This window comes from Ammospiza caudacuta, chromosome Z, assembly GCF_027887145.1.
Source record: "Ammospiza caudacuta isolate bAmmCau1 chromosome Z, bAmmCau1.pri, whole genome shotgun sequence".
NCBI classification, from domain to species: Eukaryota; Metazoa; Chordata; class Aves; order Passeriformes; family Passerellidae; genus Ammospiza; species Ammospiza caudacuta.
This window is the reverse complement of record NC_080632.1, coordinates 70,024,737-70,041,959: the sequence shown is the minus strand read 5'-3', so window position 1 is coordinate 70,041,959 and position 17,223 is coordinate 70,024,737. Positions and strand designations below refer to the sequence as shown.

Below are 17,223 nucleotides of genomic sequence, written 5' to 3'. Positions count from 1 at the left end.
CTCCTCTTTTAAGAAACCAAACATCCTTCAACAACCCAGATGCAACTGCCTCAGGCCTCAGCTGTACTACTTGTCCATTTAGGGGCAGGTTAGGTGCAAACATCTGCAAGACTCTGGAGATGTGCATTCTAAAAGAGAGAGTTTTCAGTGGAGATGAGTGAGAACTAACTGGTGACAAAGAAGATTTTTAAAACCAACCAACTAACAAACCAACCAAAACCAACCCCAAAGCAACTGGAAGGAAATGCAAGAGGTGAGCTGCTTTAGTAAGGTATTTCTTGATACCCAGAAGCCATGAAATTAGGTCTGCACTCCACTTTTCCAACCCAGACAAATTAGGTTTTTTTATCCAATGCTCTGCCAAAGCAAACTGGAGAAGGAAGTCTCCTACGCTCTGGGACACAGGGCTCAAGCTGGAGTGGCAATAGCAGGCTGAGATGATGCTTAACACAGGAGCACTTGTTTCACACACATGTCAGGCTGCACCCCAGGGTGCTGAGGGAGGAGGCTGATGCCCTTGTACTGCCAGATTCCAAGGCTGTGAAGATCAGGGTGTCCCCAATAACTGGAGAAAGGCAAATGTCATGCATGCCTTCAAAAACAGGCAGAAGCCACCCTGTGGAACTGCAGGCCAGCCATCTGGCCATAAGTCTGAAGTAAAATCAAGGAGTGAGGCCTCCTGGAGCCCACATCTGGCCACAGGAAGGAGGAGACAGTGACAGGAAGCAGTAAGCAAGGATTAACCGAGGGTCAGTCATGCCTCACCCACCTCACCACTTTCTGCAACATAATTGTGGGGATGAGAGGAGAGTACCTACCTTTGCTCTAGCCAGGCTTCTGTATCTGGGCTGTGACATTACAGTGTGGGAGGGATGCCCGGCTGGCGGGTGAGGACCTGGCTGGGTGTGGGCCAGTATCAGGAAGGGTTCCTTGGGGTCTGTACAGGGCCTCTCTTGTTCAGCCTGTCCACCTGCCACCTGGAAAAGGGCATGGAAGGAATCTGCAGCCCTAGGGGCATGGCAGCTCTGGGACATGGTCCTGGGTGTCAGTGGGCTGAGCCAGGGTCATCCAGGTGCCTGGGCAGCAATGAGGGCCACAGGTGCTTGGGGTGGTGTGAGCAGGAATGGCCCGAGGGACCAGGGACAGCAGGGCCTGTCCCCTCTGCTCCGTGCTTGTCACCGAGCCCCTGCCAGCTTGGTGCCTCCAGCTTCAGTCCACAGCACAGGAGAGACACCAGCAAACTGGAGAGGCCTCAGGGGCAGACTGACCATGCTGGGCACAGGTGGTGGAGCTGGAGCCCTTGATCTCTGAGAAGAGGGGATGGTTTTCTGCTGGGATGAGACATGGTTTCAGGGGCTCCAACAACACACCCAGCTCTGATGGGACAGGATGCAGAAAGATGTTGATAGGCTCCTCAGTGAGGCATGGCAGAGGGGTGAGAGGCAGCAGCACAGCTGAAACATGGAGTCTGAGGCTGGAAATAAGAAGCAGCCTTTCTTCCAGAAGAACAACCCAGCAGTGGAGTCAGAACCTGGGGAGGGTGGGTCATCTCCATCCTTGGGGGTTTCACACAACTGAGTGAAGCGTCCTCATCTGACCCCCCTGGCAGAGCACACTGGAGACCATGTCCCTGACACCCTGAGTTACTAACTGTGATCCTATGGATATGTGGAAAGCATCTTTGCAATGACTTTGCCTTTCTTGCCTCAAAAGCTCACCAAGCTACTGGAGAAGATGGGGACATCATCAGTAACATAAAAGCAGGCTACTAGAAAAGTCACCCTTTGAGCAACAGTGGAAAACCCAAAGGGTTGGCACTGAAGTAAAAGTAACTGCAGGAGTCAGACTGCAACACCCAGGCAGCAGTTTAGAAGCTGTGTCTAAAACTTTCACCTTAAAGGTGAGATATATAGACAAGTTGCGAGAACATCTCAGATGTATAAGGATGCAGGAAGTTGACACCTTACTGCTAAATACTCATAGAGAGAGTATTCTCATATATGAATACTCATATAGAGAGTCCATTCTAACTGTTGTCTGGGATGTTTTTGTAAGTACTGCACAGAAGAGTAAATAGAGACCAATTTCAGCTCACCAGCGGAGCATGGACAAAGGTGCTGGGAAGCAAATTTGATTAGCAACTTCTAAATGGAGTAATTCTACTTAGAATCAAAAAATTAGTTGCATAACCCAATTCACAAACTGTTTCCATTCACAAACTGCTTGCAAATCTTGGAAGTTCTCTACAAAATAAATCATTAGGGGATTTTATTTGCCTACAATATTAGGTCAAATTATTGTAGGCATCAAGTATATCCACATTATTTTTTGACTGTTGTGGAAAACTACAGAATCCAGGAGGCCCAAAACCTGTTTTATTGCTGATCTAATAAATACAAAATAACTAGTCATAACAATTATATGGAAATTATTTCTCCTTATTAGAAATAGAAAAATTCTCATAGATCAAAGGTCTCTGTACACTTTGAGATACTCAAGAAGACAAGAACTGTTGATATTTGGGAAATGTACTTGCTAGATAAGGGCTGACTGAAATGCACATTAGACACCCACACACAATCTGCAAACATAGACCAACAAACTCGATTTATATTAAATTAAACAGCATGATAATGCTCAGCAAAAACTGAAAGAAACAACTACAAGATAAAAGACACACAAAGATACAGGATGTCTTGACAGAGAAAGGTGAAAGAAAAAAATCCATCCAATGGAGTGCACATTTCCTGTTCCTCTTCCTCCCTCTCCAAGCGTTGTATTCACATTCATGCAGCTAAACTATGTTTGACTAGGAGGCTGATTTAGTGAAAGCTCATCTTTTGGTTTTCCACTTCTGTACATTAATTTTTGTCCTACTGATCTTCCCGGGCTGATTAACAACATGGTCTTAGGGGGGAGAGGGGAGAACAACAGAACTGCTGTAGTCTTGACTGAGATGAAATTAAACAACTGTATTTTGAAGGACAATGTAACTTTGGTTGCAATTCACAGCTGAGTATCTGGAGGTTAGAAGGAAGCATTAAAACACCCCCTACATTTCTTCTCTCAGAAAGACCTGCAAAAATCTTTGCATATCTATTCTTTTGCTCTAAAGCAAGATATACATGAGACCAGCCTCTTAGAAGGAGCTCACACTTTCTGAACAGAAACACAAATGAGTTGCCTTACAATGCCAGCACCACTCTGCATATCAGCCCTTTACAGTGATCTGATTTCAGGAGTAATTTATTTACTCATTGTAAAACATGACTCCTGTAAATCACTGAAGCAAAATGAAATGTGAAACACAATGAAAAGGCAGATAATCGTGTTAACACAGATTGTCGGACTACTTGACACCAGCTTGCTAGTCACCAGTTGTTGCCTCAGCTATCTGATGCCTTTAACACAAAACAAATGCAAGTTGAAATTTTTGTTCCAATAACTGATAATGTATTATCATAAATACACAGTACCAAAATGTGTTTGGTAATACCATTTGAATGACAAATATTGGATTGAAAACAAACTATTTAATACAGGTCACAAGATACAATTTCCCTGAAAATAACACAATTTAAAAGCACCAAAGTAATGAATTTTTTGTTGTTTGCCTTCCCAAAATCAAATCCTTAATCCTCAGTCCAGAGAACTCCTCACTCAATCCTCACTGCAGAGAAGATGAAACATTTTCAAAAATCCTATTATTGGGGTATTTCTTCTACCCTTTTTCTTCTCCCTTAATTTTCTTTATTCCTTCCATAATTCTCACTGTTCTCTATTGCAATAGACTCCCTCTCCTTCATATAATCTGGGATATAGCTGAAATTGACTCTCATTTAAAGACACACTTCTGCCTTCCATTCTTCAGGAGGACATTAAAACAAAATCATGCACACAAGGTATTTGGGTAGAATTTTCTATTGCAAATAAATCCAAGGTTATCATACCATTTTTTCTACTTATATTTATGCCAAGCATTCTCCAGCACATCCCTAGAAATGCTGCTCTGACCATAAAACAAGAAGGGTATTTCTCTTGTCATTGCTTCCATGACCAGGATTGCCTAATACTAGGTCACTATAAAAATAGTACATATATATTTATGCCCTCTTACCTGATTAAATTCTGGCACACCTGGCATCCTGTAGGACATCTGTGATGAAAAGTGGATGATTAATATATGCCAGTGTAGAATAAGACAGCTTTAAAATTATTCTTAGTATATCAATTCAACAGTGAAAGAATTCTCATCAACAACAAAACAGGCTGTCATCTCCACCACAAACCCCTGGAAAATGCAGTGGATAACTTCAGTGATTTGTTTGGCATTTCACAACTCAGACTATATGTCAGATCTTCATTTCATAGATGAGTTATCTATCTTACATCTGCTACCATGTCCATGTTCAAAACCAAATGATCAAAATTACAAGTTTACATTCTCAGAGTGTGATCTCCAATTTATCTAGGCCACACCATCCACCTGATGGATAATATGGAATGCCAAGTTATGTTTGCTTCCTAAAGCACAGGTTGAGGATTTGATCTCTTCCCTACTCTTTTCATACTCTACACCAGTATGACCAGTAATTTCTGTATCAGAAGACTGTGATCAGCAGCAGTAATTATTTTAAGGAAGGGGAAAAATGGTGCAGCAGTAACTCCATGTAACTCAGTCTCTTAATCAGATACTGTACTTGTTTTTATTACCACACTGACAGCAACAAATCTAAGAAGCACAGTAAGGTTAATTGCTACCAATTTCTAATTCAAATAAACAGTTTCATATAAAACAGACTGGGGATGGGATCCATGAAAACTCACAGACCAGCAATCATTGGCTGAGACACTAAAAAACACTGTCCAAACCAAACACAATGCCCATAAAAATTACTTTGATTATTTTTAAATGTAACAGAAAACAAGAGAATTTGCTTTCTTTACCTGTGTGGTTCTTTTGAGCTGGGAATAATGTGGGAACATTCTCTTTTACTGAAGACTTCTTCGATCCAAGATTTGGGGGGCTAAAAAGATACTTCAAATATAAATGCATTCCAGAACTTGGGAACATGATGTCAAAAATTGCACTGTAATGACAATACATCTGTATATAGATAACTCAGAGCTATTCCCATTATGTTGTGTGTAAGACTACATGCTGAAGCTACAGCTGTGAACAGTCTTAGTCCTTCAACTCCAAACTTAACAGAATTCCCCAAGAAGATCAATATTTAAATTTACTACCACCATGAGAATTATTTAGATGTTCTGTCAAACATATGTACAATAGAGAAAGTGGCAAGGATTAATCAAAATTGCTGTAAGCATTGCATTCTGCTTCTGCCAGCAGACTAGCAAACTGCAATCTTGCTAAAGCTGTGTCAAAAAAGGCAAGATTCTCATTCTACCTGAAGGAGATGGTTGAGTCCTTCTTTTATTATTCTTCACAGATTAATAGGTCTAGAGTGAAATGCAAAAGCAGGGGCCCAGCACTCAGGGTGGATGACAGGTGGGCTTTCTGCCCTGCCTCCTGGAGAGCTGTGTCAGTGATGCCTGTCACAGCTCAGCAAACTGAACAGCCACTATAGCACTCAGATTCTTCAAAGACTCTCCCTGTAAATTTTTGAACCTTTCTTTTCAGGTTTATCAGGATCAAATTCCTTGAAAGGAGCAGTAACTGCTGGATGCAGAGCTTTGAAACCTCTGGGACTTGATTAAGTAATTATTCTTAATTTTTATAGGTGAAATCTTCACGTAGTATGTACAATTTACAGCAGAATCTGAACATTTATTTCTTAATCTTTAGGCTTTTAGACTAATTATATCATTAGGAAAAGGGGTTTGAAACTTCATGCTTTTTTACAGTCATCCATGACTTCAGGCCTGGGCAAATAAAAATGGAAAGAGGAGACTTCTGAACTGCAGACTTTTGTAGTCTAGCTCTTGATTCCTAGTTTTGTAAAAGACTTCCGTTACATGTACAGAAGTCCTAGAACTTGATTCCTAGTTTTGTATAAGACTTCTGTAGCATCTTCTTTTACAAAACTCTGAATAATATTCCAAAATGTCATAATTTAATTAAATTTCAACAGCAAATGAAAATATTCCCTGTCACTACAATGAGGTACATATATCTCAGCCATCATTGACACATATCCTTTTCACCACAAAATCCTAAAGGAGGAGACAAAAATACAACTACACACTCCTTCTGACTGGCAAATTTCTGCTCTGATATACCAAAGACCTGAAGCCAATTCTATTGTAGCTTTCCTCCTACTTTTTCCTCTAAGGAAGTCCTGAGACCTGTGTTTGGGACTTTTGGCTTCTCTTTTTTCACCAGTCTGAGGATTAAGCTTGCTGCTTATAATTCCCTGCCACAGAAGAGGCTTTGGAGATTTCTAGACTGATTTAGTCAATGGAGTGGCAAGAGTTTGGCTCTGAAATTTAAGGCACATGAGTAGTTTTTAGAAAATTGCTTTTAATCACTTTTCCAATATCTTTAATGTCTGAGATCCTTGCATAATGTGGTATTAAAGGGACATTGTCAGGTCAAAATGTTCAAAAATTAAGGTCTCCAGAAGTAAAGAAAGAGATCACAGCGTAATATATAAGGAAACATATGCACCACCCATTTCTTTAAAATTCCTTCTGTTGAGCAGTGAGAGCAGACAAAACCTACAAACCCAGCCTGGCACAAAGGTCCTTCAAAGGGCAGGAGAGTGAGTGTGCCACCATCGCACTGGGGTGTCTGGGCAGGTGCACAGAGCAGGGCTCACCAGCCTCCAGGGAAGGGCAACGCCGCCCTGCCGTGCCCTGCTGTGCTGCTCCCCTCACTGATTTCACCACCCCCCATCCAGCAAAAACACATGAAGGCTTCCATTTTTGCTTCTGCTTTCTTCTGCCTCAGGCCACCCTCCACCACCATCCCTGCAAAGGCCACCTGAAGCCAAAGCCTGTAGCTGCACTGTGACAAATAAACACTGCCAAGCAGGGCGTTCATGTATGCTCTCCCTGCTCTGAAATTGGCTTTACTAAGCCAAGAGCACCAGGAAACATTCAACTCCTTCGAGCCCAGACAATAAACACTGTTCAGGGGTCAAGTATCAAACTCAGGAAAACTAGGTTACACTGTCAATATGAAACAGCAATTTTTTCGTTTCCTTAGCTGTACATATGCCTGCTTTAGGGTGAAAGGCAGAGATACATATCTTTTCTAATGAAACGCCAGGTTGCTCTGGAAATTGTTCAATTCCCTGCAAAAGAAAATTAGAAGGCACACATCTCTGCGCAGAATAATGTCATCCATTATTGAAACACAATCAATTTTTGGATAAAACAGCAGCAATTGCTTTTAATGACACATTGTAGCTCCAGACAGGTGCAGATAATTAGAAATCACACAATGACTAGCCAGTTTACATAACAGGTTAGTTCATTTAGTCCAGCAAAATACCGTTGTGCTGGAAACCAGGCAGAACAATCAAGTTGTAAGTAGCTTACTGAAACTGCAACAAATTTGTACTGATAACAGAGAAACACAGTGCCTTAGCCAAAACAGTACTTCAAGAGCTGAAAAGTTCTGTCTAGCACCATACGTCAGCTCTTCATACACTCTCTGTTTAGTGAAACCAGTACACAATGTCACTTCCAAAGAGCTGGGGTTTTCTAAAAGATCTTTACTGGTGCCATTATTTCTACTCCTGCATTGTTGGACAGATTTGTCACAATATCAGAAAAAAAAAACTTAAAAAAAAATGCATCATATACAACTTTTATACAGCCTTTTCTTGCCCTCAAAATTATTAGATGAAAGCAAACACTCTTTAAGAAAGCAACAGATGATCATGGGGCTAATAGAATTGCCTCAGTACGCAAGCATACCTGCAAAGAACTTAGCTAATAATCAGAAATAAAAATATAATAATCAGAAATATCTGAAAGATCCAAACTAACTTTTAGTGTCTGCGAAGGAGGGAGGTGCTATTTTCAGGTGTCTGTGAGAAGTCAGCATGGTGCAGTCTGTGACAAACCTTTATTCAAATACATCAGAGGAGGGAAAGAACTTCCCTTAATTACAGGTGGTACAAACAGAGTGTCCTAAAGTAACTTAAACCCTTTGCAAATTAACTTCCCATGTAGCAAGTCACTTGCAGTAACATTAGATACCTGAAATGCAGCCAGAGTTCCTGTAAGCTAGTACTCAAGACTATTTCACAAGAGCTTGGGGCTTAAGCACGCTGGTATATCTTGAACCCTTCCTTACCCCTGAAAACTCTGCATGGCTTCATTACCAACTGGTTAAATTACTGCCAGCATTAAAGAGATTTCCAACTTAACAGGCTGTCTCACACAAGCTTTTCAGAGCAGGAACTTTGTGGTTCAGCACCCACTCCATGCATGCTTATGGTATGAAGTAATGTAACAATTGATTGCTAAACAAAGAGCACCACTCTGGATCCACGTAGGGCAGAAAAACATTGCAAAACTCCAGGATCACATGCAGTAAAATATGAACTCATGAGAGGTTTTCCATGGCCTCACAGGACTTCTGGAGTTTCCTGGTGTTCAGGCTACCCTGTCACAGGACAACCACCTGGCTCTGTAATACAGACAGGCTACGGTTCCTCTGATCTCCATCACTACAACACAGTGGTGCATCTAATTGGCAGCTTTTGCTTTTACAGTCTTTCTTACCTACTGCTTTGCCCCAGTGTTCAAGATTCTGCATGCCTATGGAAATACACAACTATAAGCAATAGAATTCATTAGAAAATTTTCTCACTAACAGTCACTAAGATTTGAAAGATATGGTGAAAAATGTGAAAGATATTCAAATAATTTCATTTAAAAGCTTCCAAAACCACCATGTCCAATCATAAAAAAGCTATCAGCTAATCTCAAACTGCCTTTGCAGGCAGACTGCTGATTCAGTAGCCCTGAGAAGCTTTTATATTTTCCCCTTTTAAAGATAGTATGTAATTTCAGGTCACAGCAAAATTTCTGTGATTTTTTCCTCATAACCAATTTAAACTCATCCACTGGAAACATATTCCTAGGTGTTCACAAATACCGTACAAACACTAACAAAAGTCACCTGGGCTTGCAGGATAAATGTGGACCCAAGTCAGAGAAGGATAACAGAACTTCTTAAAACTTGTCAGCCATTCTGAAGAGATATCTTAGGGTTTTTTGTCATCAAAACAAAAGTAGTGTGCTAGCTTTTCAAAAATACACTAATTCAATCTTCACTCCATGCAGTGCTGTAGCACTTTCTTTCACAGTTAATCAACTGTACTTAAAACCTAAGTAGGTATGCTTAAGTGATTTTCTGGATTAGGGTCTTGCATCAAAGGCTCATAAAACTGTTTCCACTATTTTGAACACAAGCTTAGCCAAAAAAACAAAAACTCTTTGACTTTATTGGGCTTTCCAATGTGGTGCTTCTGATCCAGAGTAGACCACACAACACAACAAATACCAACACATATACCAAATGACAACAAATGTAGGAAATACTAAAACTAAAACTCTCCTTGTGAAAAAAGCTCATCTTGACTCCTGGGACACAGGGAACAAAGAACTGATGGAAATCTTATCTTAGTCTGGAATATTAGACCTTCAATTAGTTTATTACTTTCTACTATTTAAGTTTATTAACCGATCAAGTAAGCCTTTCTGCTATCCCTGAACATGCAATGTCTTAGAAAAACACACCAAGGAGTGCTGCTCCACCCAAGAGCACACCCAGCTCAGAAGGCAGCGCTGGTGGAGGAGCTCCTGCCCTGCAGAGGCTGGGGCTGGGCACTCCTGTCCCTCTGCACAGCCCATGGCACTGGGCTAGGTGGGAAAGGACACACCAAACCTCGCCTCAACACTGCTGCCAGCATCCCAGGATTTTGCAAAAGAAGTAAACACAAGGAATCTCAAACCGCAGTTTGTATTCTTCAGCTTGATCCTTGAAACAGGTCTCAAAAACATTGCCAGAAATCTTGTACTGGAAGGAGATATCTGCGAATTGCTTAGAAACAGGTTTCCCCAACTCTAAATGCAAAAAGTCTCTGTGACATGAGATGCAATTCAGTGAAAGCAGGTCACTCCAAAACCCACTGTTCTAGAAGCATGGTGATTGCTGACAGTTTGGATCTGACTGCTTTATAACTGTGGCCCATAGACATCATAAAAAACATGCCTGTGGCTGATGGCAGCCACCTCGCTAAAAGCTGATATTTGGTTTATTTTGGCACTATGTACAATATAATACTGTATATCATCTCTTATAAAACCAGTTCAATGGGCAGTATAAAATATTAATTACTGAACAAGTTAGTAATACGTAAAGATACAGAAATACAAATTCTAAATATTTTTATTGACAAAAATAGTCCAAATTGCAGAATAAATTATAGGAGATGCCTAAAACTTGCAGCAAATAAAAGCAGGCACCAGTAATAGAGGAAGAAATGGCAAATTGATCCAAACTATATTTGAAAATTATTATACATCTTTAAAAATAACCATGCCTTATTTTACTGTGTGTCTTTTGGAGACAAAATTGTCATCATTTTTTAATGCACAGTCCTACCAGTCTTACCAACAATATTTGGGAAGTCAGTCCCAAAGAAAGTCAGGCATTTGGTGGTTTTTTAGTAATTAATGCGATATAATCAGAAAATTATAAATATTCAAAGCAAGTTACGTATCCCAAATCAAATGATCTTATTGTAAGCAATTTTAAAGTGAAAATCCAAGAAGCCGTAAGAAAATGATGTTTCAAATGTATTATTCAGAGGGTCAATACAATGCTTCAAGTCTCATTCAGATTTCCACTTTGAAAGCCAGTCACAGAAAGGTAGTTCTTGTTACTTGTTACTTGTTAAGCGCCTGATCTTATCAAGAGCTAATCAACTTGCTCTTTTTAAAATTTGGTCTCACCTACCCAGCACTGAGCAATCACAGAGGTCAGCTACTCATTGCTGTGACAAGTGTGTGCCTTCATCAAAGGATTCAAAATCACGGAGAACAAAGGTCTACCTGGTTTAAACCAGGAGGAGGAAGAGAAAAAAATTATCTGATAGTAAATATCAGAGCTTTCTTTTGCCTTTTTTAAGTTTTCCCAACACAGGGTTTAATGTTGACTACAGAGGTGACTTTGTAAAGGTCAGATATATCTGTAGTATCCGACGTGAAAAGCAAATGCAAGTTGCAAAATTCAGCTGGAGGAAGCATGAAGGGCCCCAGGAAGTCACATGTTATTAACAACCTGCTCTAGAAGAAGGTGGCAGGTAGGTAAGAACTAGCTGATCTTCAGGGTCACTGCCAACCCAAATTATTCTGTGCTTTTATGATTCCATGATGCGAGCAATCCACACAGCTCATGTTCAGCCATATGAGTGTTCACTGACATTTCTATCAGAATTCTTATTTTTGCTCCATTGCTTGTCTCACATAGTCACAAAATCTTCTTGGGCTTGACAGCTGCATACAGCGGCCCTTGCACACATTACAAGACAGGTCACAGAACTGAAATTGCATTTTCCAGAGAAAGAGGAAACACATCTTGGGCGCTTTCTAAAGAGGCTGAAGGTATGGTCAGCCTCACTTCTGCATTTCTCACTTGGACATGTCTTATCACTCTCCTCAGCTCTGCCCTCCACACCACCCTCCAAAAAAAAAAGTTTTCCTTTTCCATATTGGCTCACAGTTAATAATAAATTGTTTTTAATGACAGATAAGTCACATCATCAATCCATCGAACACTTGCAGACCAACAAAGTAGCTGGAGCAAGAGTCACACATTGCCTGAGAGAGCAGCCTCAGGGCACTGCAGGGCCCCTTTGCACCCCTTTGCCCCAGAGACCACCTGGACACCCCCCTAAGCTCTCCACCAGGTCCTTCTGCACCTTCAGCCTCATGTCCAAGACATATTCCACCTCACCAGGCTTATCCCCTTGTTTATTCACTGGGGGTTGCAACAGTGGCCAAAGTGACTCCCCAAGGCTGAGGTTTCCCCAGGGCCAGGCAGAAAGGAGCAGCTGTGATTGCAGTTTAAGCCAGGCTGCACAGAACGACTTGGCAGCCATCAGCACTGCCCTCCTGGCACAAAGCTGGGCTGTGCTCCAGGCTCCCAGCCCGCGGGCTCTGTTCCAAGGCATGCTCTCCTGTCTGCTCCACCAAGACGGCAACTCCTCTCCCTTAAACGGCAGCTCCAAGTGCCACCCAGCCTTCTGGCAGCACTCTGCTCACCAGGATGCCTGCATGTGTGTCGGGATGGTCTCAGGAGCTGTGGTGGCACAAGTGATGAGAGAAGGGGCAGGGCAAGGAGGGAGCTGTAAGGAGAATGGACAGGAGGAGCTCACTGTGAGGGCTGAGGTTGCACAGCACTGCCACACAGCCTTTCTGAAACACTGGCTGAGCAGCAGGCAGAGAGGGGGACGTATTTCATAAGCACTTGGGATGTACTAGCAGAAGTACTGCTATGCCTCTTTGGGGATTAAATGGAAAGCCAGTCAATACAAGGTAATAAAATGCACTGGTTTATAGGATTGATAGGTCTAGGACTGATCAAACCTGGGATCATCCCACCCCAGCCAGGCTGGTAAAAAATGTATTTCCACAGCCTGACCTTGACAATGAGCCTAAAGAGCAAGAGAGTCAGAACAGGCTGCCAACCCTTCAGAGATACAACCGAGTCCCCATCACCCATGTGCAATCTCTAGCATTAGAGGAGGAGCTCACTAGGAAAAGTCTCACTTGTGTTTCCATTGTGGAAACACTAATTTTCTTACATCACAGGGCTGACACCGAAGTGCAGCCACGGTGCTTACCAAGTTCCAGACCACTGTACCTGAAACCATTGAAGGCTGGCAGGCATGCATCTGCCCCAACACCATTCCTCTGCAGACATTTCCATTACTGATAACACAGAAGAGGGTTGACCTCCACTCACATCTCTAAGACTTAACAACTACGAAAAACCAGAAGCAGCAATTTTATTAGCTTGTGATGTGGAAACAGAGATGACAATATGTCACATCACCAATGAGTTTTAAAAACCCTTTCTGCTGACTAGCATTTATCAAAGTACATCATGACAGCACCTGGCTTCTGTCCTGGTAAAAAGAACAAGAAAGTTCAGAAACTGTTTTTAGATGCCTCATTCTGTTCCTATATGATGGACAGAGAGTACTGTACAACTTGGAAGAGGATGTAACAACAACTGAACTATCACAGAGATGCAAAGGAATGGCAATCCTACAGAAAGGATGAAGACGAGTGCTTTAATGCTATCTGCTTTCTTTGAGACTTAAACAGCTATGGCCCCTGACCAGGGTCTCTATTCTTTCACCTGGAAGGTGAAAGTGTGACCACCTCAAAAACTGAGGGAAAGTGTTAGATAGTTGAACGTAAAGCAAAAGTACTGGTAATTCAAGTCACACAGAGTCAATCACAAGATTTTACCTAGAATGTATGTTACATGGTAATAAGTTTATACATTACAAGAATCAAGGAAGGTTCACACAGCATTTGATAGAGCCTGTCTGAAAGCAACAGAGGGAAGACCAAAACTTGCAAAACTGTGATCACCTCAGGTTGTGCTGTCAATCACCCAAGGAGTCTCAAATTCATTGCTGCAATACCCAAAAACTTGGATTACCCTCTTTGAACCTAATACCTCCATGGAGAGCACAGAAAAACCTATAGATCAGCCTGCTGGAGGACACACATGCAGGGATCCACCTTTTCACTTAACATAGTGCTACTAAGTAAAAAATAAACTTAAAATAATCTGAACACAAAAAGGAGGGATGAAGGAGCTATTTATGTAGGAAAATAGGTACGAAGAGTAATGCAATAGTTCACATAGATTTTTCCTCCTGGAATAGTTTCATTTAGCTTCCACAGACCAGATTACAGCTACACTGTCAGACATTGTAGATGGGATACAGTAGTCCAGCATGGTCTGTGCATTCCTATTTGTGACAGCAATCACGTTCATCCTAGTGCTGACAGCCCCACGAAGGGACTGACCTTCCCCTCACACTGCTGCAGCTTTCCCGTGACATGCTGTCCTGTGCTGCAATCCCACTTTACAGACAGCACAGTTCTGGCTTCATGGCCATTAAATCCTGTTTTCTATTATCCAGGACACCTCCCAGTGTGGTTATGCAGAGGCAAACAAGAAGTCCTGGGGAGAATGAAGGAGTGACGCTCCACTGTTTCCAGGCCCATGAGGCTCTCCACAAAGCCAGTCAACATGTACACAAGGTTTCACTGGCTCCAGAGGGATCTCTGCTCTTAGGCGCCAACATCAATTTTGAAAACTGAAATGGAGGCAGGTAAATCATTTACCCACAGCCCAGACTGGAGTACTGTCTCTACTGCATAATCATATGTATGCCTGAACAGACATGTTTATTGAAATTATGTTTTCCTTTATGAGCAGTAGACATTTCAAACTCACCTACCTTCTGCTCTTTTCAAGCTAGTACGTGGCATTTTGCCTTTCACTAGGGGGTCACAAAGGGGCAGAAGGGGAGAGCAGTAGCAAGTAACAATTATCTGCTCCGAGAGCTGTGGCTACACCCTGACCTCGTAACCGCCATGAAATCTACATTTTTTCCTTACCAAGTCACAAAACAATTAAGGAAACTGGTTCAAACACAGTAACCTATTTGCTGCTTAATGTGGTTTTACTACTACAATATAAGCCTGATATTATTTCAAATAAAGTTGTTATGGTATAAGATAAACTTACCAAAAACCTGTAAATTGATTTCACAACTTTACAGCATGCTTCAGAGAGAAAGAAAACTGTGATGATATTTCCTTAAACTCATTTTAGGCTCACATCAGTATCTACTGATTCTTATAAGTAACACTGCAATTCCCCTGGCAGGTCCAAAAGACATGAATCTCTAAAACTCGGCTACTGCAGTGTTTTGGTAGCAGAATTTTGTGTTTTGACTTCAGGTGTTCACAACTCAAAACACTAGCTCATATTTTTCCTTAGTTTACAAGATATTTTGTATTTTGAAAAGGGTATTCATGAAGAGATATATAAAGAATATTCCACTGTATACATATTCTTTTTATCAGCAAGCATATCTGAAAAAGATTCAGAAGATACTTTGCTACAACAATGTTGCTACAGCATGATCTGTGTGAAATATTATCCAGCTTCGTAATGTTATGTACAGTAGCAGACCTCTCTTTTGCAATCCCAAACATCTGAATCACAAACGTTCTATCTTTAAATTTAAAGAAAAAAACAAACAGAAAAAAAAAAACTCCAAAACCACAAACAAAGAAATAAAAACATTCACTCAGCATCACAGTAGAAATAGTGACAATTTACTAAAGCTGGAGGCACTTTTCTGACATGTTGCACCTAACCTCGTGGCCATTTGGAATAGCACTACGGCAAAACTGCCTACCCCTAGCGTGGGGTCTTTTTTTTTTGCCTTTCACGGCCACGAGAATACAAGCAGATCTATGTGTTTGTATGAAACCACTCAAGTCTCCGTCTGCAGAAATACCCGGAGCTAAACAGCACCGGCCCCAGAACACCAAATCCCTGGTGAAACAGCCCCCGGAAGCCGTGGGGTTTCTCTTTGCCGTCAGCTAACGCTGATTGCTCCCCCCAAGCCGCCTGCACTTTTCAGACGGAGCCTGCTGCCCATTGCGGGTTGGCCCCAAACGCCCCTCACGGCGCGGCGAGCGCTCCGGCCGAGCCGGCCGAGGCCGGGCAGACCGCTCACAGCCTCCGCTGCCCGCCGGGACACGAGGGACACGAGGGACACGAGGGACACGAGGGACACGGCACCGCCCGTGCTGGGGGACAGCGGGGTCCCCGCCGGCCGCGCCGCCCTCACCTGTGGGTCGGCGCCCTCGCCGTGCGGGGCCTGCCAGCCGCGTCCCCAGCAGCGCCACACGGAGCCCGGCGGCGACAGCAGCAGCTCCCGCCACGCCGCCATGGCCCGGGCCGCGATCCTTGGCCCGCGGCGGCAGCGCGGGGCGGGCGGGGCGCCGTCCTTTACCCCTGGCTTCTGAGCGAGCCGGGCGCTACCTGCCCCCGGTGCCCCAGTGCTGGCAGGCGCTATCTGCCCCCAATCCTGGCAGGCGCTATCTGCCCCCAGTGCTGGCAGGCGCTATCTGCCCCCAGTGCTGGCAGGTGCTATCTGCCCCAGTGCTGGCAGGCACTATCTGCCCCAGTGCTGGCAGGCGCTATCTGCCCCCAATCCTGGCAGGCGCTATCTGCTCCCAATCCTGGCAGGTGCTATCTGCCCCCAGTGCTGGCAGGTGCTATCTGCCCCCAGTGCTGGCAGGCGCTATCTGCCCCAGTGCTGGCAGGTGCTATCTGCCCCAGTGCTGGCAGGCGCTATCTGCCCCCAATCCTGGCAGGCGCTATCTGCCCCCAGTGCTGGCAGGCGCTATCTGCCCCCAGTGCTGGCAGGCGCTATCTGCCCCCAGTGCTGGCAGGCACTATCTGCCCCCAGTGCTGGCAGGCGCTATCTGCCCCCAGTGCTGGCAGGTGCTATCTGCCCCCGGTGCTGGCAGGCGCTATCTGCCCCCAGTGCTGGCAGGCGCTATCTGCCCCCAGTGCTGGCAGGTGCTATCTGCCCCAGTGCTGGCAGGCGCTATCTGCCCCCAATCCTGGCAGGCGCTATCTGCCCCCAATCCTGGCAGGCACTATCTGCCCCCAATCCTGGCAGGCACTATCTGCCCCCAGTGCTGGCAGGCGCTATCTGCCCCCAGCGCTGGCAGGCGCTATCTGCCCCCAGTGCTGGCAGGCGCTATCTGCCCCCAGTGCTGGCAGGTGCTATCTGCCCCCGGTGCTGGCAGGGGCTATCTGTCCCCAGTGCTGGCAGGCGCTATCTGCCCCCAATCCTGGCAGGCGCTATCTGCCCTCGCGGCCACGCTTTCCTGCATGGGGCAGCCAAGCACCCACTCTGCCCTGGTCGCCGCAGGACCCACGATGGCCAGGCCGAGCAGATCACCGCTCACATGCCTCCCTTCCCGGGCCCAGCTGCTCTCTTCACCCTGCCAAATTCTTTCTCAACATAGGAAACTGCATCATAGGCACCCCAAACCCAGCACATGCTTTTTGACTCTGGTTTGCCTCCACCTCAGCCCCTCTCATAATGCCTCAGTCATTTTTCAAGGGGTTGTAAAAGTAAATTCATGGTATAATTTATGATGAAAGTAACAAGAAGGTCC

At 43.9% G+C, this 17,223-nt stretch overlaps 1 protein-coding gene across 1 annotated transcript in view; it reads right to left on the bottom strand.

Annotated features, from left to right (window-relative positions):
* The window catches only part of TRPM6 (transient receptor potential cation channel subfamily M member 6), an 86,932-nt gene extending 70,952 nt beyond the window's left edge, over window positions 1-15,980 (bottom strand). The window contains exons 1-3 of the mRNA XM_058824416.1: window positions 15,633-15,980; window positions 4,948-5,027; window positions 4,118-4,156 (exon numbers count right to left, since the gene is read on the bottom strand). Coding sequence (XP_058680399.1) covers window positions 4,118-4,156; window positions 4,948-5,027; window positions 15,633-15,980 — 467 coding nt within the window. The remainder of the gene's footprint in view (window positions 1-4,117; window positions 4,157-4,947; window positions 5,028-15,632) is intronic.
* Window positions 15,981-17,223: the final 1,243 nt, after the last annotated feature.